The following is a 20,907-nucleotide window of genomic DNA, read 5'->3' as shown; positions in this document are numbered from 1 at the left end:
AACGGACTTCCTTTGGGTCTTCATTTCTGCCAGCAGCCGAGACATCTTCACCAGAATACGTGAGGATGTCCACGAAGACAGGAAGCGGCTCGCCAGCGGTCTATGCAATGTGGCTGCTACGCAGTAAACAGCGGCCGATATCGAAGACACTGGACGCCTGTTGATGAAAAGTGCGCTGCCAATAGGCGACTCGATGTTTCGTCGACAGCGACACCTTGACGCATGTGCGACTTACACCGTCGCTTTTGCTTATTGTGCCCTCGTACAGCACGATCGTTGTAAGCATTAGGTACATGTGCCCTAGGAGATGTGTCACAGCGGCAATGTCCATCAAGAAGGGAAGGGCGAGGATGAGGATGGAGAAGACAGTCACATCATCAGGCGTTGCTGCAGCGTCCCACCCCTTTCCGGCCGCTTGTCCGAATGGGGTTAGGGGAGTTACATGCCGGAGCTCGCACACGTGCATGTCATCGGCGTAGCCTCGATCGAGCCAGCCGGCCTCGAGTGACTACCTCACTACCACCTTGCCTGCTACCTTACCCTCTGCACCCTTCCATCCACCACCTCCGCTCACGTCACTGGCCTGGGCAGACGCGTGCAACGCCGTCTCATCATGCGGCCTCGCCAACCCTCGCCCGCCCCGAACGTTGGCAGAACGGCCTCCCGATGAAGAGGCCATGTCCAGCAATGGTGGATCTCCCGCCCATTCCACCCCCTCCACCCCCAACCCCCTAGACGTCGCCTTCTCCAGTCTGCGCCCCCGCCATGGCGAGTCCAGCTCGCAGGCCGACTCGCACACCTCGACCTCGCACAAGAGGAGCAGCAGCAGTCGCAGGGGAGAAGAGGAGGGCCCTTCGCGCACTGCTTCTCCACAATTCGACTACCTCCGCACCTCCACTGGTAGCCTGGGACAACGCACGCGTCCGTCCGGCGGCTTTTTGCTGCCTTCGGCGTTTGCCAATGGCTCGCCTCCCGGCCCGAATCGTCAAGGCAAGCGCAAAGCGATAGACGGACAATTGCACGTCGACAAGAGACGCCATCCCACCAACCGCCTCTCCGTCGACTCCTCCCTCCGTAGCTCGCCCTTATCTCGCCAAGTGTCATCAGGCGTGGATGGCGCGGCAGATGGAAGGGATGGAGACCCCTCTTCGCGAGCTCCGAGCATGGACCCCGCTCAGCTCGTGCAAATGGCGTTGAACTTGAGCGAAAACAGGAAGCGGAATATTAGTAATACTCGACGAGTACCCTCGGGCACCGAGCGAAGACTCACGTCCATGCCCATGTCGAACATCAGTACCGCGCGAGGAGCATTTGAGGCACATAATGAGAGCATACAACTGCCTGGTGACTCTGCGCGGAGCTTTGATGATTCCACCAACGCCGAGGAAATTTCTGGCGAGCCCCCAGTGGCCATTCCAGGTCTAAGCGTGGATGCCAGCAGCATGCTTTATACCTTCACCCCGGCCACATTGGTACGTGCAGAAAAGGCACGCAAATATCTGGAGTTGGCAAGTGAGCATCGACGTCTTTTGCAAAGCCTTCCCCCTTTGATCTCAGGGACAACTTCAGCCCCAAGCCGGCAATACAATCCCATCCAATCGTTGCGCAATCGAAGAGCCCGAATCAGTAATAAGCGGCCATTTCCGGCGCCCCCGGATACCTGGCAAGATCCTGAGAAGGTCAAGGCGTGGATTGACGAAGTCGAGTCCCAGGTCAAGGATTCCAGCCTCGACGTCCCGGATGAAAGTATCACCTTACCGCTCTTCGATGGAGAGAAGCTCAACGCACGACCCGAATCACGAGAGCTTCCCGTTGGCCCTCGTCACAAAAGGTCCGACACTGCCGGCTCAGTAATCACCCGGCCGGAGAACTCCTGGACTATTGAGCCTACAGAGCTCCTAGCCGACGCTTACTGGACGGAGAAAGACAACAACAAAGCCTTCATCGAGTCCCGCCGCGGTGAGCTCGTCTTTCCCCGTCGGCGACGAAGCGTCAGTACGCCCAAGATCAGCGTGGACTTGCATCGTGATAGACTGGACGATTATGAACGTTTCAACGACCCAGAGAGTTGGGAGACGGCGGAGCGACAACCTCGACGCCGGAAGTTGATCCAACCCCTAGCCACAGGCCTGGATCGAACCCGGCATGGCCGACTGATTCGCCGAGCATCTAACAGCAGCACTGACACAGATCGGGAGCGTAATATCTCGGGCCCACTCCTAGCAAACGGCAGTCCGGTGAATATTGGCCCTCTGGAGCGGCATATGCAAAGCCTGATCGAGAGAGAGGAAAGAGGCGAGCTGAATTCGCCCGAACTCGTGTCGGCAGATCACTGGAACTCGTCGTGGAAGCACCCGCCGGCACAACGCGGCAGTGTGGACAGACTGCGTCGGGGTTCGTCGGCGAGTCGGCGAGATACGCGCGCATCTCTCGACGTTCCGCGCGACTTACATCGCCGCACCAAATCCGCGGATGGGCGAGTCGGCGCGTCGGAGTACTCCGACTTCGACTTGGGGGAGTCTCCGGGCTCGGATGCTGGATCCCCGCGAATCACTCTGCGCACACCATCGGTGGGTACGGATCTGATTGCAGTCGGCGATATGCGCCGGTCAATGGATGAAAGTCGATCAAGCGTGCCGGCTCTACCGAACTTCCACTCACGGAACAGAGAGCGCAACAAAATCGGTCAAGCGGACTTCGCCCTCCCCGACGATTCAGCCAACAACCTCTCGCCAATTCCAAGTGCGGGTTCACATCGTGCCGGCAACGATGCCTCGCCTGAACACCTGAAACGCCAAGGTACGAGCGATAGCTGGATGGCTATGCGGCGGACAGACACCATCTCGACACTGGGATCTGCGATTACGCCCGGCTCGAGCGTGGGTCGGTTTCTGCGCAACAGGCGAGACCGGATTTTCAAGGGCAAAGACAAGTGGGACGGAGGAGAGCACTCTGCATCTGTGACTGATGTTTCCGAGGTTGATGAGCCCGCAGACAATACCACGCAACTGAGGCGAAGAAATACAGAGCTCGAGGACGATGAAAGCCCTCGCGCCTCCCTTGACCGCGCGAGGCCGAAGCAGAAGTTTCATACCAGCAACCTACCAGCCTTCACCTCCTCCGCGCGGGACAAGCGCATCCAAATTCAGACGCCGGGAGCGGGTTGGAACGATTCGTTCAGCTACGACAAGAGGCCCAAACGATTCGCTCGCGTAGCACCTCCTCAGCTGTCGATTCCGCAGGGCGAGGGTGCTGACCCTGAGCTGGTCGGCGATTTCGAGGGCGTCGGACGAAGTCGAAAGCCCTATGGTCAGCTTCAGCCCTTTGGCGAGGTGTGGCGCAACCAGGTCGCTCCGGGCGTGTACACCCCCGGGATATCGCAGGCTAAGCGTCACTGGAGCATCTACGACAGGCTCCAACCGAATCAAGACGACAAAATCACCGCTCGAGACATCGCGCGTGTACGAGCATTACTTTTGTCCTCCGGCATCAAAGCTAGAGAGATCGACCGTCGCGCAAATACACCAAGCGACAAGCCCTCTTCCATCGTCCTCCAAGCCGCCGTGACTGCCTGCCAGCCATACGAAAAGGTGGCCCTGAAAGAGGAGCACGTCGTTGCCGCGCGCCTTCTAACAAGGCATCTGAACTCCACCATGCCCACCTTCGAGATGGCCCTCTCGAATTTCCAGGACCATACCGTAAGACAGCTGAGCTCGCGACTGGAGCAGCTTCGCCAGCGAGCGTCCGACCATCTCTCCAACCTCGTGCACGATACCTCCGACGATGCCGATGCGTTCATCATGGAACTCAACACCAAGAGTCCGCAGCAGTCGAAGCGTGTCGACGACGCGGTCGAGGAGATGCAGCGACGGCGCCGAAGGCAGTTCCGACTCGTCCACGACGCGGGCTTCAAGATACTCGAGTGGATGGTGCTGGGCATCTTGTGGTGGATCTGGTTTTTGGTCGTGGTCTTCAACGCGTGCAAAAAGGTTGTGTTTGTAATTTGGAGGTTGCTTAGGTGGTTGTTGGTCTTTTGAGCTTATCTTCCCCCCAATGTGTTTGCATCTTCATTGTCCGTTCTGTGATACCCGGCGCGGTGGCATTTGCTTTTGGTATTTAGCGAGGCGCTTTCCGGTCGTAGGATGTGGGCAGATTGTTATAGCGACTTCAACAATGCATATATCTTTCTCTTTCTTGAGCTGACGTACGAGAAATTATTGACTATTCGCTAGTTGTACATGGGTATCGTGATGCCGTTCGTGATGCCGTTCGGAAGGCCAGCCAATACTATGCTATCATCAGCCGTTACTTCCTCCCTCTATTCGCCCAGCCATTAAAGCTAGGCCGCACACCCAGTCTCCTCCCGCGCACCGCATTCTGCTGCAGCGACTGCACAGAGGTTGTGTGGAAAGTGCTCGCCTGCTTGACAGGATCCACATCCCGCTCTGTCCCGTTGCAGATCGATTTTTCCGACGGCTGATTCTCTTCCTCTTCAGTCTTAGTCGGCGAACTGGACAGAAAGACATAACCCCTGTCCGAGGACTGAACTTGCGTCGTCGTTGTCGGTGCCCGGTAAGGCGCATTGCGAAGTTTGTGCTTGCTCAAGGGGTTCTGCTCTAGCGACTGGGAATGAACGTTGCGGTGGACACCTAGATTCGAGATGTCGCGCAGTGCAGGCTGGACAGACGCGGGTTCCCGTGTGTAGAAGGACTTGTCTCTTTCTTGCTCTAAATCGGTAGCGACCGCTCGCCGCTTTGCGAAGAACGTTGATATGCAGCCTTGGCCCTCAATCTGCCTCTTGCGGCCTTTTGATGCTTCCACACTCTCCTTTCGGCGTACCTGTGAGCGTTTGTCGATCGCGGCCAGTCTATCCCGCTCCACCAACTCATCGTACTTGTCTTTGACGCTGACAAAACCGGCCGACATTGTCGCACTGGCAGACGAGAAGCCTTCTTGTCCCATACTGACCGCACTCACACTCATCCAGCTTGCGGGGCGCGTTGTACCGAATGCCGGCAAAGGATTCTCGGCTCTGCCGTAGTCCCATTTGGCGCGTTCTGCGGGCGGCTCCTCGCCGTTCAGTGGCCAATAGTCGTCTTCGTCGCGCTCGAGACTTTTCTTGCCGTCTTGAAACGCATCATGGGAAGGTCGGTCACGCTTCAGTGTGGTAGCGAGGCCGGTGGCGGTCGCAAATGACATGCTTGGGCCGTGCTCTTCGAAGAAAGAACCGACACCGGGTTGAGTCAGGAAGGAAGACATTGTAGTGTCTTCACGCTGAGTGTTTTTGATGGGACAACTCAGATACAGCATGGCCTGAGCCCGGGTCATTCCAACATAGAGCAGGCGACGCTCTTCATCGTTGTCATCCGATCTTGAGTGAGGGATGGAGCCATCGAAGCATGCTGGTATGAACACGACCGGCCATTCTAGGCCTTTGGCAGAGTGGATGGTGGAGATGGTCACTTGCTGGACGGGCTCGCTCTCCTCCCCGTCCGCCTTCTTTTCTTCCGCAGAGGCAGTCAATGCAACATTAGCTAAGAAGATCGAAAGCGCATCTTCCTCGGTAGGGGCGCGTTGCTCGAAGCCATCGATAGCAGGCAGAGTCTCTTCTTGCATCATGGCTCGGACTTTGTCAGGATCGCAGGCATCCGCAGCGAGTGCCATCAGTTCCTCAATGTTGGACCATCGAGCTTCGTACTCGTTCTCGTAATGGTTCTTCAGATAAGCTTGCAGATCCGCCTTTTTAATGACGAGATTGATGAGATCGACAACCGAGACCTTATCTGAGTCGACGCTCGTCAATTTCCTTCGTCCACTCAATATGATGTTCACGAACGAAGCCAGGCCCTTTTCCGCCGGTGCTGCAAGCTTGGTCTTTGATCGGCACTTTCCTTGTGATACCTCGCGGATAAAAGTCCAGAAGCTGGTGGATTTTGCTTTCGCTTCATTCAAGAGGCCTTTGATGGTCGCATCGCCGATTCGACGTGAAGGGACATTGATAATTCGCTCGACAGCCTCATTATTGTCAGGTTGATTGATGACACGGAGGTAGTCCAACACCAGCTTGACTTCGGCACGCTCGAAAAATCGGACCCCGCCGACCATACGGTAAGGGACACCTGCTTTGCTCAGAGCTGCTTCTATCATGCGAGAGAGTGCAGCGGAGCGTAGAAGGACGGCACAGTCACTTGGATTCACGACCTTGCCACTCAGTGCACACATCCGCTGGATCTCAGAGACCAACCAAGTTGCTTCGGCGGCCGCAGTGGGTAGTTTACGAAGAACCGGGCATAGTCCCAGACCGTGAGTGGCCTGCAACTTTTTCGGAGGGCGGCTCTCATCCTGCTCGATGATGTTCTGGGCCGCGTGTAAGATGGCGCCGGATGAGCGATAGTTCTCCTCCAGGTTGATGGTCAGCGTGTCCGGCCAGTGCTCCTTCATTCGGGTCAGGTTCTGAATCTCGGCACTGCGAAAGCTATAGATGCTCTGGTCTGGGTCGCCGACAATGGTGATCATGTTTCGTTTCTGGGCGAAGAGGCGCATGAGGTCGTACTGCGTCGTGTTCGTATCCTGGAACTCGTCGATCAAAACGGCCTCGACATTGGATACACACTGCGGGTGTGTTGTCATGAGAAAGCAGCATTGCAGGAGTAAGTCGTCGTAATCCAGTAGATTTGACGCCTTCAGCTCTGTCTCGTATTCGGCGAAGATCTGGGCGAATTCTTGTTGCTCAATGTGCTTGGCTTTCAATGCCAATTGCTCGCTGTTGATGCCTCGCACTTTCTGGGATGAAATCCTCGACAAGGCGGCGCCGGGCTCGATGGTAAAGCTGTTCCTTTTGATGATTCGTTTGAGCACGGCTTTACTGTCGGAGGAGTCTGCGATGCCAAAGTCTTTGCCGAGGCCGATATGTTGGCCATACTGCCGAAGATACTGCACGGCAATGGCGTGAAAAGTGCCCAACTTGATCTGCTTTGCATGTTCTTCGCCCACAAACGTGCGAATTCTCTCCTTCATCTCGTTGGCCGCCTTGCGGGTAAAGGTGCAGGTGATGATGTTCCATGGCTTCAAGCTGCGGTGCGCGATCAAGTAGGCGACGCGAGCGGTCAGCGTTTTGGTCTTGCCGGAGCCGGGAGGAGCAAGGACTTGAAGTACAGCTGCGTCGGACGTCACCGCGGCTTTCTGCGCGGCATTGAGGCCATGGAGGAGATCCATGGCGCCCGCCGAGAGGGCATGGGAAGGGAGAAGGGAGCGCGTGCGTGGTGGGCCGGGAAAGCGTGAGGCCGTGACGCGCTAAACGCGAAGTCAGGTGATGTTCCGACTCCCGGAGGGGGTCCCGCCACATTGTCACAGGGACGAAAGCTTAAAGGCGAGCTGTCTTGTGCCATCGCTGTCCACCGAAAAGGTGTTCTGTTTTCTTCACTCCAAGAATCCCCATTATTTCCCTTCTCATTTGAACTCTCAACAGCCCCCATCGCAACCATGCGTTTCTTCTCGGTCACCGCAGCCATTGCTCTCTTGCTCACCGGCGCCCTCGCTTTGGACAAGCCATTGAACATTGAAGTCACGCACCCGGCAGAGTGCTCGACGAAGACCAAGAAAGGTACTACTTCCAGCGACGCCCCTACCTAACATAACACTGACTTGAGCGTAGGGGACAAGATTGAGGTGCACTACCGCGGAACGCTGGAGGCCGATGGTACGAGATGACTCCGTTGCATCCACAAGCCTCCACGACCTACCTACCTACTCACATGCTATTCCAGGCTCCGAGTTCGACGCTTCCTACAACCGCGGCACCCCTCTGTCTTTCGCAGTTGGCACAGGCCAAGTAATCAAGGGGTGGGATCAGGGCCTACTAGACATGTGCGTGGGGGAAAAGAGACGGTTGACAATCCAGCCGGATTGGGGATATGGCGCGCGAGGCATGGGCCCGATTCCCGCCAACAGCGTGCTCATCTTTGAGACGGAACTGGTCAGCATCAACGGACAAAAGGGGGACGGGGAGAAGAAAGACTTGTAGGGGATGGGAGGACGGATTGAAAGCGTCAGGCACGGGAAGGCTGGACGATGGTGGTGGCTTTGTAGTGAATAGAGGCCATGTCCAAATGCAACAGGCACCAGTCGTGAGTGCGCCTACGATTCACTACCCGTGTCTATTGGAAAGGTCCATGGATCGTCCAGGATGCATCTCGCGGGCGCCACATGCACAATTCGGCCGTTCGGCCACTCCGCGTGTCTGTCACGGCCGTATGAACTCAACTAATCAACGGCAATTCCGTCTGCCTGAAGGTTAAAGCTAAATGAGGCTGATGGCGCGAGGACACTAAGCCAATTAGGGTGTGCTGGATGCAGAGCGTGCTGACTCGACTCCAACCACGGCGAGAATCTCCTGATTCAGCAGTTCTTGCAGCTCGCCCACCTGCGGGTATGCCCTGCTTAAGCTTGTAGTCTTGTATAAAGCGACAGGGTCGGCCGTCGGTGATCGGATGTGTTCATTCATCTAACCAACTCCCATCAATTTCTCCCATCTCCTCCCGTCTCTTCTCCTGCCAAATTTCCTTACCATTGCCGTAATCATGTCGAGGCGCTACAACAGAGACGAGTACGACCAATACGGGAATCAACCGCAACAGCGACAGAGGTCTGGGGGGCCACTTGGACTGCTGGTCAAAGGCGTGGGCGCTGGAGTCGGCGTTGTCGCCGAGTACCGAGCGCATCGCAAGGAGCAGAAGCTCTCCAGAGAAAACTCCGCTCAGAGCGACAGCGCCGAAGCTGGCCCATCGAATGCCCCTCCTCAACCCATCTCGCGCTCCGTTGCCGACCCCGATCTGCCTCCCCCGGACTACGCACATGCAGTCAACCCGGCTGCCGAGCGGTCCATTGGATCGGGCGGGCCGGCTATGTCAGACAAGAAAGCGGCGTGGAGTCAGTACGGTGATGAGAAGCATGGCGGCCACTATGATGACGACGAGGGTGACGACGAGGGTGATGACGACGTCAGCTCTCTCGAAGGCGACGAGCAGGACTGGGAACTCGACGAGCTGCTCCGCAGCGACTCGGATGCGGGTTTGCCCACCTACGACGAATCAGAGGTGGCCAGCGGTAACACCGACGGCCTGGTCCGCGAGGTGGTCGAGAAGCGTTCACTGGCCCTGTCGACCACCCCTTCCCACCCATTCGTCCGCCAACCGCTGCCGTGCCCCGTCATCCTGCCCCAGCGCCGACCCGGCAGCAAAGATCGCGGCTTTGTTCGCGCCTATGCACCCCTCCTAGGCGAGTGCTGCGGCATCGATCAGGACACCTTCCTCTCCTTCCTCAAGAACTTTCACAAATCCTCTCAGGCCTCTCCAGCATTCGCCGTCGTGGCTATTGCAACAGGCGTCCTGGGCCTCGTCCCCGAACCCATATGCCAAGCCATCTCCATTGCAGGCCAGGTCGCCGTGGGTACCGGCGAGGAAGTGCAGAAACGCGCTCGCACCAACAATTTTCTCGACAAAATGAACGAGCAACTCTTCAAGCCTGCGGGTCTTTACGCGCTGATAGTAAAGTACAAAACCCAGGATGAGGTCGACGCGGCAGGCGGCAATTCTCTGCTCGCCCGCTTTGGTGTCAGTAGCGAAGTCGTCGATCTCAACACCAACCACACCATCGCCAAGTACGATCGAACTCCTTCCTCGCAATCGGGTTCCATGCAAACTATGAGTCGCCACATGCAAAAACTTCGGGTGGCCTCCGGCACAACGCAAGGCGCCATGCGCCTCCCAGAGTCGGCTCCTCTCGTCTGGCCCGACGTGGACAAAGCCATCGCCAAGCAAGGACCGGAGACCTTCAAGGACAAGACCAAAGATGCCAAGTACTTCCTTGCCGACTACTTGGATCGCCGAGCACAGCTCAACTACGTAAGTCCTCCTCTGTTGCGCAGACCCGATGCGCTGCGCCGCCATACTGACGGAGCTCCACTAGGCTCGAAACGACCCAACCTCCTCTCTGATCATCCCTGAATCGAAACGAAGCTTTCGGTCCAAGTGGGCAGATCCTAACCACCCCATGTTCACCGGCGGACCCATTGGCTTGCTTTCAGGCGGCCTTCTGAACCCGAATGCCAATTCGGACGGCAGAGCCCCATCTCGCAGGCATGCAAGGAGACGAGACCTCAGGAGTCGGCGTAGTGGCCGCTACATGGACGATGATGCCGACTACTATGACTATGATTACGGAGATAGAAGCGGCTATGGAGGACGAAGGCGGCGCGATGGGAGGCAACGAGGTGGCCTGATAAGCGGACTGGTCGGCGGTGTGATTGCTGCCACCCAGAACTCCCCATCGAATCGCCCGGCTGCCTCTAATGACCCCGCTCCGCCTGCACCGTACGGCGATTCCGGGGCCGGAAGACGCTCATTTGACGAGCGTGAAATGATACAGCAGCAGCGAGAAGTGTACGACTCCTATGGCAAAACGGCGGACTACAGTCAGTACGACAATGCGCCGGCGCCATATGGCCGCTCCCGACAAGACTTTGGGCGAGGTGGGAGGGGTAGAGGTGGCCGTGGAGGCGGGGTTGGAGGGGTGAAGAGACTCATGAAGAGTGATGTGCTCTACCTCCAGATCGTCAACCTGCCTTCGGAAGCGGAGCTGGCAGAGGCCAGACAGCAGTTGGCGATGGCGAAACAGGGGCGATGAACCAGCAAACAGTAGTTTTGTAGTCTGGGCTCGTGGTTGGTAGAATTCATCAAAATTTGCAAACTACATAATTCTCCTCGGAAGACTGCTCAGCCCTTGCGGCGCGTCGACGGACTGGTCTTGTTTCTCGTTTGAACTCCGGTGGACGTAGCCTCGATGGCCGCTTGCTTGCCCTTCTCCTCGAGTTTGAGCTCCGAGGTGTTCTTGCTGGTGGGGCTGTTCCAATAGTACAGCATTTGCGCCGCAAGCACACCGTTGAGTGCACAGGCGGCGATGAAGCCGTAAAGGATCAGCTTGTCCGGCACTTCCTGCAATGTTGTGAAGATACGCGACAGCGATCCGAAGAGGTAGCTGAAGACCTTTGGGGAGTGTCAGTAGAATCACGGCAAAGCTCGCTCGGGGTGACGGGGGACTCACGGCGAAGGCGCTCAACTGCCCGGTGCCGCCTTGCTGGAAGATGGTGAGGATTTGTGGCAACTTAGATGCCACGCCCAGCAGTCCTGCGCCGGCCTGCAGGTACTGCAGAGTGCTCATGGGGCAGATGGTGTCGCTGTACATGGCATAGCCCGCGCCGGCAATGCCAGCAACGAACGCGGCCGCGGCTGGCCCACGGCCGGAATACTGCAGCACCAGCACGCTGATGGCGATGTTTTGCACCGCAATCAATGCCACCTCGCCATACGTGCTGAAGGGGAATTCGTTGCGCACGTTGTAGGCCAAGGTGATGAGGTAGCTGGCAGTCTCCAGGAAGTATGAGAGGAAGGAGATACCCTCGGCGGACTGGGAGTTGAGCAGCTTCAGCAGCTGCGGGACCTTGACGATCGCTGACGTGCTGACAATGACGATGCCGAGGGCCTTGGAGATGGCGAGCTTGATGCAGTCGATGTCGCGCAGGTTGATGTTGTGCACGATGGAGCGGTAGCAGGACTCGCCCAGCAGTTGCGTCGCCGTGTTCCGAATGGGCGGGGGCAAGTTGTGCGTCAATGGCTGCAGCACTTTGCGCAGCGTCTGCTCGAGAGCCTCCATGTCTGTTTGGGTGTGTGGCGATGGATGGAGATGGACAGGCAGTGAAGTTGAGGAAGGGAAGGCAGTATTTGTGGACAGCGTGGTTGCTAGGAAACGCGGGGAATATGCGCGACGCGGGAATGTCACGAGACTTCGCGGCTTTGTTCGTATTGTCGCTCGCACAGGAACCCGAGATAGAGAAAGATGTGCCTCAACTGATCTCTCTTGACGTTAGGATGCATTATTTGCCTATCGGAGATTCGATTGGTTGCCCTGAGCCCTCGTCCCAGTGGTCATCAACCGCAACATCGACCCAAGTGGCATTGCGGGCAGAGCGACATTGACCCCTTGATCCTCTTCCTTTCCAGCGTTCAAATGCTGCGGGTTACTTGACACCACGTCCTCCATCTTGTCTGTATCCCCACCATCGCCTTCCTCTTCTTCATCCTCGTCCTCCTCATCGTCCAGCTGCCTCTTCAATCCGGTGACCACGCTTGCAACCCCTGCTTCGCGCTCCGCGATGGTGTAGTCATCGTCGAATGCACCTCCATCTTCCAGCATGGGCCGCACGATGCCAGCGCTGGTGGGAGCCGCCCACGCCCACAGCTCCTTCAACTCGTTCTTGTCCAAAGCTTTGTCCCCGGCTCGTGCCCCATTTCGCTGATCGAATTTCGTGGTATGCTCCGCCACCCAGTCCTCCGCCCCCGGCTCCAGCTTCTTGCGCAATAGTTGGCCGAGGAGTGCTTCGTGCGTGTTGCCCGGAAATTGGGGAAGGGGATAGGCGTGCGCTTCATTGAGGAACTGGCGATGATTGTTGAAGGTCTTGCTTAACTCTTCCAGATTGAAGGAGAGGGCGTGTGCAGAGGTCTGAAGAGAAGGCCTGCCTACCTTAGCGCTTGTTGCGATGGAATGGTACGCATCGTGCGAGGACGAATTGTGCAAAGGCGCAAACAGGCGACACCTACCATGTCGGAAGAGGTTCGTTGCGCTCCAGGTCTGCGCGCAACGAGGAGATGGATGTTGATAGCTGAGACAGACGCTGGCGCAACTGGTCCAGAGCCCGTATATTGTCCTGTGTCATCGCCATGCTTTTGAGACGAGTTTGGTGGGTTTGATGAATTGAGAGATCGAACGGAGCGTGTGCAAGCACAGCCGACGGGTGTGTCTCGGGAGTTTTGCATGCCAGCGTCCCGAGCCCTTCTTCCGACCACATCCTCCTTGCCTCCCTTGTCTACTCCCGCGCATTGATTATCAGAGTGCTACAAAATAACTCATGACCATTCATACCTTAAGAAAACATCCGACATGCTCTGTTGGATACTTCCCGCCGTTGGTGTCTTTCGCACATCATCCAGTCTACGGCAGGCGCTTGATCGATCTTCTCCAGCTCCTGATCCGTCTCATGTCCCGAGGAAGTGAAGTAAAGTGAGCAACAGCCTCGTGATAGCACGAGCGTAGTGGCCTCTGAATTTTCATGCCTTGTGTACTTCTTACTTTCCTCTCTCTTCAATCAAGACAAACCCTGTTCCCTTTCTCATCGACAACACAATCAATTTCAATTTCACTCATCAGGGAGAGCCCATCCACGATCCTCACTGCCTTGATCGGCACGCGTTGAGAAACGGCATCAAGGAACGCTAAGACTCACCCAATTCACACCAACCTGGAGCTGTTCAGGCTTCACAGTCTTCAGTATTCACGACAGTCTGCTCATCAGATTGCAACAGTCAACCGTCGATCTTCTCGAAAGTCCGGCACTGCGAAATACTGCCGAAGGCTCACCACTCGCAGCTAAGATCGCCGAACCCGCCGTTACAATCTTCTCAGAGTCGTCGAAATGTCCGGCAGAGTCAGACTCACTCATCAGAGGACGATGGTAGCTCGTTTACCATCCGACCGCATTCGAGCGCTTCTCTACCAGGATGTGGACGAGTTTCGGAACCAAAGCTTCCAGAACTTTGGGCTCACAGTTTCTATCCTCTCCACTGCCTCGGCGTGTCAGGTACGGACGCAAGACGGACAGTCCATCGGCTTCGATGAATATAGCTTCCTGGTCTTTGGCCTTGAAGCGAGGGCGATGCGAGTTCGTACCACAAAGCATGGTCGCGCAGAGATTTGGTACGATGACATCTGGTGTAACATCGCCACATACCTGGAACATCTGGATCTGCCCGTAGATGATATCCACTCCTTCGGCCAGTCCGAGCATGAAATGAAGCTAAAGCGTCTCGACCAGCAGCAAAGATGGTGGACGATGAATGGGAGACACTTCCCGCTCACCAATCTTCCGGCCGAGATTCGCGAGATGATCTATGCGCATTGCATAGGCTCCCAGGTGGAACCGTATCCAGCCTGCAAAGCAAGACGGCTAGGACCCAACTATCGAGCAATCGCCGCTTTACGCCTCGGCAACCCCAACGTCAATCTGCTGTTCGCCTCTAGGCTCGTATACGGAGAAGCGAGCAGGGTTCTGTCTAAATCTGCGACCTTCCGAATCAGCATCTTAGGCGTCCTCGACAAGCTACTCCAGAACTCGATGCAGTCGTCTCGGATTCGAAGCCTCGAGCTCTCCCTCAGTCATCGAGCCTTTTTCAACTTGTTTGGATTGGAAACGGGTGAAATTCGCTTCGAAACCAGGGCCGCAGCACATGCGCTAAGAAGCTTGAAACTGGACCATCTCAAGCTTGGATTTGCCGCACCCTCACGGACGCTGGGGATTGAGTGGCTTGATGACGCTTGTCAGAAGCTGGTGGTGAACAGGATTCTGGACGCTGCTTGGCCCTTCCTTCGAGGCCATCCAGTACGGCTCTGCGGTTATGTCAAGAAGTCGAGCATTGCTCGGTTTGATGCCTGGCAATTAGAGGAGCATCAAAGGATCGGACGGTGGCAGAATCAGCGGACGGCTGCTGGGCTGGAGAAGGGAGAGCTTGCCGACTACTACGCTTGGCTCGATGAAGATGAAGGGGGCGCGACTTTGCTGCATGAGGATATCAACGACGAGATGGCCAAAGAAAGCTGGACTTCGACAGACGCCCCCTTTATTTGCCGTTGCAAAAAGAGCTGCAGTGATCGAATATGGAGATTGCGCGACTAAGTAGATCTGGCGTGCACGAGCGGCTCGGCAGAGCGGTTTGGGAAACACGATCGGTGTTCCATGTACTGGAGATATAGCGGCATTAGATGTCTTGTGCAATACACTCGACGACAAAAGTCTCGCACGTGGCCATTAGAGCCCGCTTACTCTTTCCCATTTGAGATTTGGATGCGAGCCCGCTCACGCGCTTGTAACTCCTTCCACCTCTCAGGCTCTGCGAAAGGCTCATCCACGAGTTGAGCGTTCGCAGCCAGCGTGCTCGCATTTTCGATCTCAGACACTCGACTGCGGCTTGTTCCTGCTTCTCAGCCGTGGTGTGGACTGCCAAAATGCATGTGCTTACTTGGGAGTTGCGGCAGGATACGAACACATGCCTGCAGGAGCCGCACGGAGTGATTGCTCTTGCGCCGGCACTTTCATCTGGACGCTGGCCATTCTGTGGTCGGAGAAGACCAACACCAACAACGACGCAATACACACCAATCACCCTTGAGCCGAGTTTGTAGCGCACGTCGCGTTTACCACGTATCAGCCTTGCTTTCGGAAATGTCGAGTACCACGCTCTTGTCGAGGACACGGACTGCCGTGCTGGCTTTCTCCGGCCTCGCGGCGGCGTACGGCATCTACTATGTGTACACCTCGTCCGCAGATCACGCGCCCACAACCACTTTACATCGGAGCAATGCAGTTCACCGCACGCGCCCAGAGAGACGACCCTCGCACCGGTTTGTGCTTTCTACTCGGCCACCAGACGACGATGCTCCGCTCGGGATGGTTGTCATGCACCGCACGGCTACCGACGAGAGATTTGAATTCAACATCGCCTTCCTACAAGGCGTCATGCCCGATGACGTGGGTCTGAGATACGACATGCGCATCACCAGTGCGCAAGCTACAGCCCTTGCGAGCCGCCTGCGAGTGGCGGCCGTGGAGTGCCTTCTGAACGCTGCGGTCGGCTCTCAATCTGACACGCAGCGTCAAGCCATCGCGCGCTTCGGGCTTGCCGACCTCTCCGAAGCCCTGATGCGAAGAGACTATGGAACCGTCCAACTTTTATCACCCGATGTCCTTCGCCTGCTCAAAGTCGAGCCCGAAGAATACCAAGTGGGTCTTGAGAGATTTCGAACGCCGAGCCTGTACACCAACCTCTTTGTTCACGACGTTCCCGCAGACGATTCGTCGCATGCTCCTACGGAAGATCTCGACGGCCTTGACGGCGCTGCCCGCGAGACCACCCACGGGCTCAAAAGTCTGCTCTACCACATCGCGGCAGCGGATGCTAAGCGCAAATCGTATGAACATCGTGGGATCCATTGCGAGGAGTGCGGCGAACGGCCGATTCGCGGCGTCAGATGGCATTGCCTGAATTGTCCGGACTTTGATCTCTGTTCTACGTGTGAGGCCACCATCGGGCATCTGCCGGGACATGTGCTCGCCAAAATCCAGATCCCGTTGCCCTTGCTGTCACAGCCCACCAAAGAGATTCCGCTGTGGTACCCCGGGGACCCTAAGAAGGTGAGCGATCCGCTTTCAGCCAGCTTTAAATTGAGACTGGGAGAGAGGTACGATTTCGACGAGCCGCACATGGACGCGCATTACGACCAATTCATCTGCATTGCGAACACGTCCTGGCCGGCCGATCCCAATCAAGTCGGCGGCGCCATTGACCGACACGCGTTCAACAAGGCCCTCACCTCTGAAAGATGGCCTCAGCGTTTCCGGCCGAATGCCATGTATGATCGAATGTTCGCGTTCTACGATACAGATCATGATGGCCTGATCGGATTCGAGGAGTTTGTGGATGGGCTGGCATATCTGCGGGGGAACCAACGCTTCGCAGACCTTCGTCGGGCTCTGCAGGGATTCGATTTCGACGGCGATGGCTACGTAGATCGGGCAGACTTCATCCGCCTCCTCCGCGCCAAGCATGAGATGCACAAACTAGTCATCACCGACGCCGTCGAGTCTCGAGACGAAGATCTGGCTCAGCGGGCCGCGTCTGTACTCCGCACTGCGCAGCCCATTAGTTCGCTCTTCACCAACGACGACCCTCAGCCTGGCGAAGACCGGCCACGCAATGGCAAACATCTCGACCTGTCGACGAATGATCTGGTGCCGGCATCGGGCACTCATACTATACTTGGCGACAACGAAGGATGGGAAGCTTCCAGCAACGCGCAAGTATCCACCACAAGTCAGACCAGAGCGGAGTTGCAGCCGCATGAGCAGCTGCAGCACCACATGTCCCGCTTCGAAGAGGTGCTTGAGCGTTCGGAAGCGACAGATGCTGAAGCTAGCAGAGCGCAGGCGCAGCCGCAGCAAGACACCGAGCAGGCAGTAACAGCATCAGGGCCCCAAGTCGCCGATAGCATTCGATCGATGGGCTTCATCGATGCCGATGTGGGAACGGGTATGGAAGACGAAGACGCACTGGACGAGGATGTTCTGTGGCAAGTGATCGAAGCTGGCCTACATGAGTTACTTGACCCATTGTTCAAGGAAAAGGAAGAGCAAGATGACGCTGTCGTCGCTACGCGAGAAGAGCGTGCGAAGCTGCGAATGGAGATCGACCAGGCTGTGCAAGACAAGCAGGCCTTTCGAGAGGAGCTCGCGACGGGATCTGATATTGATCCTCTATTGGCCATCGCAAACGAGTCGTACACTCAAGCAAACGGCAGGCCACGGAAGCCACGACAGGGACTCGCGTTCTCGAATACCCCCGTGTCGACTGATGCCGCGAGCCTGGAACAGCGTGAAGCCGAGATTGCACAGCGTCCGCTCGGGGAGCTGCTGGACAACATGGGATACTCTGTTGTCGACGGGGAGACGGGTAGTGGACATTCGGGAGTGGGTGAAGATGTATTGCCAGCGGATGCCGGCATGGCTGTTGTGTCACATTCACCCGAGACCACGAGAATTCTGCCAGGGCCGACGCATCTGGAGCGCACGGGCGACCCAACGATGCCGCAGAATCGGCCAAACCGCCCCTCGTCGGGCGAGCGTGATGATGTCGACGAACGGGCAGAGGATAGGAGCCGGTTGGAGTACCTGGCAAGCCTGGACGAGGCCGAGCGAGCAATGCAAGAGCGCGGCGGGCCCGGCAGATTGAACGTGGCGGAGATGGAGGCGTGTGTGCGGGCGGACGGCAGCAAAGAGTTGCGAGGCATTGTCACGAGCTGGCTGGAATGGGCGAGCTTCTAGCCGCGGAGGAGGCCAAGTGCTGTAGGGGGGGTTTGGTAAGACATTATTCATTTCTTGCGCGGCGCGAGCAGGGGTGCTTAGGCCTTGCCAAGCCGGCCCCTGCGGAACGAGGCTGTATATGTATGCCAAGTAGGGTGCGGTGTGCGGGGGCGGGAGGTCTCGCAGCGACGGAAGAGGCACGCTTGCACGTTAATTTCGCGTAGACGCAAACTCCCAGACTCGCGTTCGCGTATCTGCCCCAGCGCCGCCCTATAGCGTGCAGGCTAGTTACATTACGGGTGGGGCGGCGATTGGGCAGATGCTCAGGCACCCAAGCATCGTATTTCCCGTCGCGCAGTACATATCGTGACCCTGCTGCCCTCTCTCCCCCCCCCCCAATGCCGCTGCCTCCCTCCTCCCGTCTCGCTCATCCTGGCGCCCGCCCACCATGCGGTGTGTCGCCATGCTGCACTGCCTGCTGATCGCCCTGGCCATCCCGTATGTCGCCGCCCAGGACCTCTCCGTCACATGCACCTCCCCGCAACTGCCCTATGCCGCGGACCGGCCGACGACCACGCTGCATCGCACCCACACCCGCACCCAAGTCGAGTGGAGGGACGAGCGCATCACCTACACCCTCACCGGCCCCGTCCCGGACTCCACCATCACCGAGCATACGGAGCTGACGGTGACAGCCACGCAGACGGACTACTATGTGCGACATGCACCCCCCCTTCCCCCCCGCGCATGCGGTGTGAAGCACGTGTGCTAATATTTGCGGCAGGAAACGTACACGTCTGTTGTCTGGGTCGCCACGGAAACTACGCTCGGCTCGAGACCCGTCCTCACCGTCTTCGTCGATCCGCCCCAGGCCCCCATGATGCCTGTAGAGACCGCAACGGAGGAGGAGAATTGGTACTACAAGCAGCGCAGACGGGAGAAGCGCGGGCTGCAACAGTACGCCACAGTGGTCTGCGACACTGTCGTCCATGCCACGAACACGGTCGTGCGCACGGCCGTGGACTCGATTGTAAACAGGGGCGAGCCGCGCCGGACGATCGTGCTGACTGTGACGCATCTGAAGGTGAGATGGTAGAATCCGAGCAGGCGTGGGCAAGGCTAACGGGAGTGCTGCAGACCATCAACGAGTTTGTGACCCAACCGGGCACGATCGAGGAACACACGAGGACCACCACCTGGTCTAGCTTTACCACCTTCTTCCGCATCGCCACGCGCACCGCTCCTCTTCCCACCGGCATCAAGTGAGGTGGCACGCGACTTTGTTCATGACCGACACATATTCCCTTCTACAAAAGAGCGGCGCGCGCAATGCCCTGACGAGCTGCGCGAGGATTCGACATCATGCTCAGGCCTTGTAACCCGCCCTCGGCTTGGTTTGGACGCTTGAGGCGATGGCAGGGACACCGTGCAGCACGATGGTGGCCATGGCGAGTGTACAAAGGACTGCAGGTACTTGGACGCGCGGTCGCCGCGATGCGTGGAATTAAGGATCATCGGAGGCGTGCAGAGCGGTGACGAGCAGGGAAATGCCGACAGCTTTCGAGCCTCATCCATCACCACGCGCTCGTGCTCATTGTTGCTCAAAGACTTTAGAGTCTAGGAAGAAGGAAGACTAGTCCAAGCCTGCGAAATTGAAGAGGCTCTCTTGCGGACCACCTTTGCCCTTCCTCTTCTTTTTCTTCCTCTTCGCCGGCTTCTCCTCCTCCTCCTCCTCCTCCTCACTGCTGTCTTGCTCCCCACCGTCGTCATCACTGTCATCACTGTCTCGAGCCGCTCTCTTCGCCGAGCCCACACCATCCGCATCTTGCTCTTCTTCATCGTCGCCCTCTCGATTCTCCTCCCATACTTTGACGATCTGCCCGCCGCCTGAGATCATTCTCCGTCCGACGTCAAAGTCGAGCGCAACCACGCCCTCCACTTCATCATGCAGGAGTTCCGCCACCACGCGATTGTGCCCGAGCCGCACGAAGCGGATCTTGCCATCGCCCAGTCCGACGGCGACATGCTTTCCAAACCCACCCATCCCCTCTGGGACGAGCTGCAGCGCATCGAGTGTTTCCTTCTCCGGTGACACGGTGATGCGCTCATCCTGGTCGTCCCATTGGCCCTTTTCCCACAAAGTGATGACGCCGTCGCCGCCGCCCACCAACGCCTTCTCGCCGCTGCTCGTCGAGCTCTTCTTGGCGGACAGGCCGGAGACGTAGAGGGAGGAGAGAAGGAGCTCCTCCTGGTCCTCACTCTTGACCAAGACGCCTCGGCGCAAGTCGGTCAAGGCGAGCGTGGTGCCACCGGTGGTGATCCACTGCTTGCTGTAGCCGGAAGTGGAGGCGGATGAGGCGGGCAAGGGGGTGAGGGAGGAGATGAAGTCGGCGTGGGGATGGTGCGTCTGCGCCGGCCGCACATTCACAAACGCCGTCTTGGATCCTGCTGTCGCGGTGGCCAGTGAGGGGGCAGGATCGCGCAGATCGTAGAGGTGTAGCGCTCCCGAGTCCGTGGCGAGCAGGAGCGTCTGGGGACTCAGGGCGTGCACCACCGTTGGCGCATCAATGGTCGCGTTGGGGTGGGAGGGGTCGGCGGGAATGGCCACCTTGCCCGTCACTTTCCCACTCTCGCTGTCGGCGGCTTTAACAATGCCATCCGTGCCGGCGGAGTAGAGGGTGTTGCCGTCTAGACTGTAGGCCAGACAGCGACACGACCCCTTGTGTCGCTTGGTGCGCCATGCCGTATCAACGATATCGGTGCCATTGCTGCCCCGGCGCCTCTTGTGCGTGCCTTCTTCGTCGTCGGCGGGGGGAAGGGTCAGCGTGGAGACATGGCCGCTCGACAGCCCGACAGCGACCAATGGCCGTGTGGGATGGACTGCCTGGGCGAAGAGGTCCGCTTCCAACGGGAAGGAGCAGAGGGTGTCGAACATTGGGGGAGGA

General features: G+C 57.7%; 10 protein-coding genes across 10 annotated transcripts; 6 read left to right on the top strand and 4 right to left on the bottom strand.

Annotated features, from left to right (window-relative positions):
• The first annotated feature begins 508 nt into the window (after positions 1-508).
• On the top strand, positions 509-4,182 carry BDY17DRAFT_291948 (uncharacterized protein). Its single transcript, XM_033732742.1, has one exon. The coding sequence runs from the start codon at positions 678-680 to the stop codon at positions 4,035-4,037; it is 3,360 nt and encodes a 1,119-aa protein (XP_033593261.1). The 5' UTR covers positions 509-677; the 3' UTR covers positions 4,038-4,182.
• On the bottom strand, positions 4,183-7,248 carry BDY17DRAFT_291947 (P-loop containing nucleoside triphosphate hydrolase protein). The gene has a single exon (XM_033732741.1). It carries the CDS (start codon positions 7,213-7,215, stop codon positions 4,306-4,308), a length of 2,910 nt encoding a protein of 969 aa, XP_033593260.1. The 5' UTR covers positions 7,216-7,248; the 3' UTR covers positions 4,183-4,305.
• Positions 7,249-7,397: 149 nt separating this feature from the next.
• BDY17DRAFT_291945 (uncharacterized protein) lies at positions 7,398-8,411 on the top strand. The gene is made up of 3 exons (XM_033732740.1): positions 7,398-7,603; positions 7,655-7,699; positions 7,767-8,411. Exons 1-3 carry the CDS (start codon positions 7,483-7,485, stop codon positions 8,021-8,023), a joined length of 423 nt encoding a protein of 140 aa, XP_033593259.1. The 5' UTR covers positions 7,398-7,482; the 3' UTR covers positions 8,024-8,411.
• On the top strand, positions 8,412-10,741 carry BDY17DRAFT_291943 (uncharacterized protein). The gene is made up of 2 exons (XM_033732739.1): positions 8,412-9,902; positions 9,967-10,741. Exons 1-2 carry the CDS (start codon positions 8,580-8,582, stop codon positions 10,681-10,683), a joined length of 2,040 nt encoding a protein of 679 aa, XP_033593258.1. The 5' UTR covers positions 8,412-8,579; the 3' UTR covers positions 10,684-10,741.
• Positions 10,742-11,810, bottom strand: BDY17DRAFT_262086 (uncharacterized protein). Its single transcript, XM_033731858.1, has 2 exons — positions 11,101-11,810; positions 10,742-11,042 (listed from the first exon to the last, which is right to left on the bottom strand). Exons 1-2 carry the CDS (start codon positions 11,707-11,709, stop codon positions 10,773-10,775), a joined length of 879 nt encoding a protein of 292 aa, XP_033593257.1. The 5' UTR covers positions 11,710-11,810; the 3' UTR covers positions 10,742-10,772.
• Positions 11,811-11,897: 87 nt separating this feature from the next.
• On the bottom strand, positions 11,898-12,815 carry BDY17DRAFT_291940 (mediator complex, subunit Med8). The gene is made up of 2 exons (XM_033732738.1): positions 12,654-12,815; positions 11,898-12,568 (listed from the first exon to the last, which is right to left on the bottom strand). The coding sequence occupies exons 1-2, from the start codon at positions 12,773-12,775 to the stop codon at positions 11,938-11,940; spliced, it is 753 nt and encodes a 250-aa protein (XP_033593256.1). The 5' UTR covers positions 12,776-12,815; the 3' UTR covers positions 11,898-11,937.
• A 506-nt stretch (positions 12,816-13,321) lies between these two features.
• BDY17DRAFT_84244 (uncharacterized protein) lies at positions 13,322-14,882 on the top strand. Its single transcript, XM_033738759.1, has one exon. The coding sequence runs from the start codon at positions 13,526-13,528 to the stop codon at positions 14,780-14,782; it is 1,257 nt and encodes a 418-aa protein (XP_033593255.1). The 5' UTR covers positions 13,322-13,525; the 3' UTR covers positions 14,783-14,882.
• Positions 14,883-14,934: 52 nt separating this feature from the next.
• On the top strand, positions 14,935-18,198 carry BDY17DRAFT_291937 (uncharacterized protein). The gene has a single exon (XM_033732737.1). The coding sequence runs from the start codon at positions 15,329-15,331 to the stop codon at positions 17,981-17,983; it is 2,655 nt and encodes an 884-aa protein (XP_033593254.1). The 5' UTR covers positions 14,935-15,328; the 3' UTR covers positions 17,984-18,198.
• BDY17DRAFT_291935 (uncharacterized protein) lies at positions 18,199-19,702 on the top strand. The gene is made up of 3 exons (XM_033732736.1): positions 18,199-18,677; positions 18,747-19,046; positions 19,100-19,702. Exons 1-3 carry the CDS (start codon positions 18,411-18,413, stop codon positions 19,226-19,228), a joined length of 696 nt encoding a protein of 231 aa, XP_033593253.1. The 5' UTR covers positions 18,199-18,410; the 3' UTR covers positions 19,229-19,702.
• On the bottom strand, positions 19,596-20,897 carry BDY17DRAFT_245300 (WD40-repeat-containing domain protein; the record flags this gene model as incomplete). The annotated part of the gene is made up of 1 exon (XM_033730616.1): positions 19,596-20,897. One exon carries the CDS (start codon positions 20,895-20,897, stop codon positions 19,596-19,598), a length of 1,302 nt encoding a protein of 433 aa, XP_033593252.1.
• Positions 20,898-20,907: the final 10 nt, after the last annotated feature.

Source organism: Neohortaea acidophila (genome assembly GCF_010093505.1).
Source record: "Neohortaea acidophila strain CBS 113389 unplaced genomic scaffold BDY17scaffold_2, whole genome shotgun sequence".
Lineage (NCBI taxonomy): Eukaryota > Fungi > Ascomycota > Dothideomycetes > Mycosphaerellales > Teratosphaeriaceae > Neohortaea > Neohortaea acidophila.
This window is presented reverse-complemented; position numbering and strand designations above follow the sequence as displayed.

What these genes read in the sequence shown, in the direction of transcription:
- BDY17DRAFT_262086 (XM_033731858.1), bottom strand. Translation starts at nt 11,709, where the DNA reads ATGGAGGCTCTCGAGCAGACGCTGCGCAAAGTGCTGCAGCCATTGACG. An exon ending in GGCAGTTGAGCGCCTTCGCC is followed by an intron (nt 11,043 to 11,100) that starts GTGAGTCCCCCG and finishes CACTCCCCAAAG; the next exon opens with GTCTTCAGCTACCTCTTCGG.
- BDY17DRAFT_291937 (XM_033732737.1), top strand. Translation starts at nt 15,329, where the DNA reads ATGTCGAGTACCACGCTCTTGTCGAGGACACGGACTGCCGTGCTGGCT.
- BDY17DRAFT_291940 (XM_033732738.1), bottom strand. Translation starts at nt 12,775, where the DNA reads ATGGCGATGACACAGGACAATATACGGGCTCTGGACCAGTTGCGCCAG. An exon ending in AACGAACCTCTTCCGACATG is followed by an intron (nt 12,569 to 12,653) that starts GTAGGTGTCGCC and finishes TAAGGTAGGCAG; the next exon opens with GCCTTCTCTTCAGACCTCTG.
- BDY17DRAFT_291947 (XM_033732741.1), bottom strand. Translation starts at nt 7,215, where the DNA reads ATGGATCTCCTCCATGGCCTCAATGCCGCGCAGAAAGCCGCGGTGACG.
- BDY17DRAFT_291935 (XM_033732736.1), top strand. Translation starts at nt 18,411, where the DNA reads ATGCGGTGTGTCGCCATGCTGCACTGCCTGCTGATCGCCCTGGCCATC. An exon ending in CCACGCAGACGGACTACTAT is followed by an intron (nt 18,678 to 18,746) that starts GTGCGACATGCA and finishes TATTTGCGGCAG; the next exon opens with GAAACGTACACGTCTGTTGT. An exon ending in TGACTGTGACGCATCTGAAG is followed by an intron (nt 19,047 to 19,099) that starts GTGAGATGGTAG and finishes GGAGTGCTGCAG; the next exon opens with ACCATCAACGAGTTTGTGAC.
- BDY17DRAFT_291948 (XM_033732742.1), top strand. Translation starts at nt 678, where the DNA reads ATGTCCAGCAATGGTGGATCTCCCGCCCATTCCACCCCCTCCACCCCC.
- BDY17DRAFT_84244 (XM_033738759.1), top strand. Translation starts at nt 13,526, where the DNA reads ATGTCCGGCAGAGTCAGACTCACTCATCAGAGGACGATGGTAGCTCGT.
- BDY17DRAFT_291943 (XM_033732739.1), top strand. Translation starts at nt 8,580, where the DNA reads ATGTCGAGGCGCTACAACAGAGACGAGTACGACCAATACGGGAATCAA. An exon ending in GCCGAGCACAGCTCAACTAC is followed by an intron (nt 9,903 to 9,966) that starts GTAAGTCCTCCT and finishes GAGCTCCACTAG; the next exon opens with GCTCGAAACGACCCAACCTC.
- BDY17DRAFT_291945 (XM_033732740.1), top strand. Translation starts at nt 7,483, where the DNA reads ATGCGTTTCTTCTCGGTCACCGCAGCCATTGCTCTCTTGCTCACCGGC. An exon ending in CTCGACGAAGACCAAGAAAG is followed by an intron (nt 7,604 to 7,654) that starts GTACTACTTCCA and finishes ACTTGAGCGTAG; the next exon opens with GGGACAAGATTGAGGTGCAC. An exon ending in CGGAACGCTGGAGGCCGATG is followed by an intron (nt 7,700 to 7,766) that starts GTACGAGATGAC and finishes ATGCTATTCCAG; the next exon opens with GCTCCGAGTTCGACGCTTCC.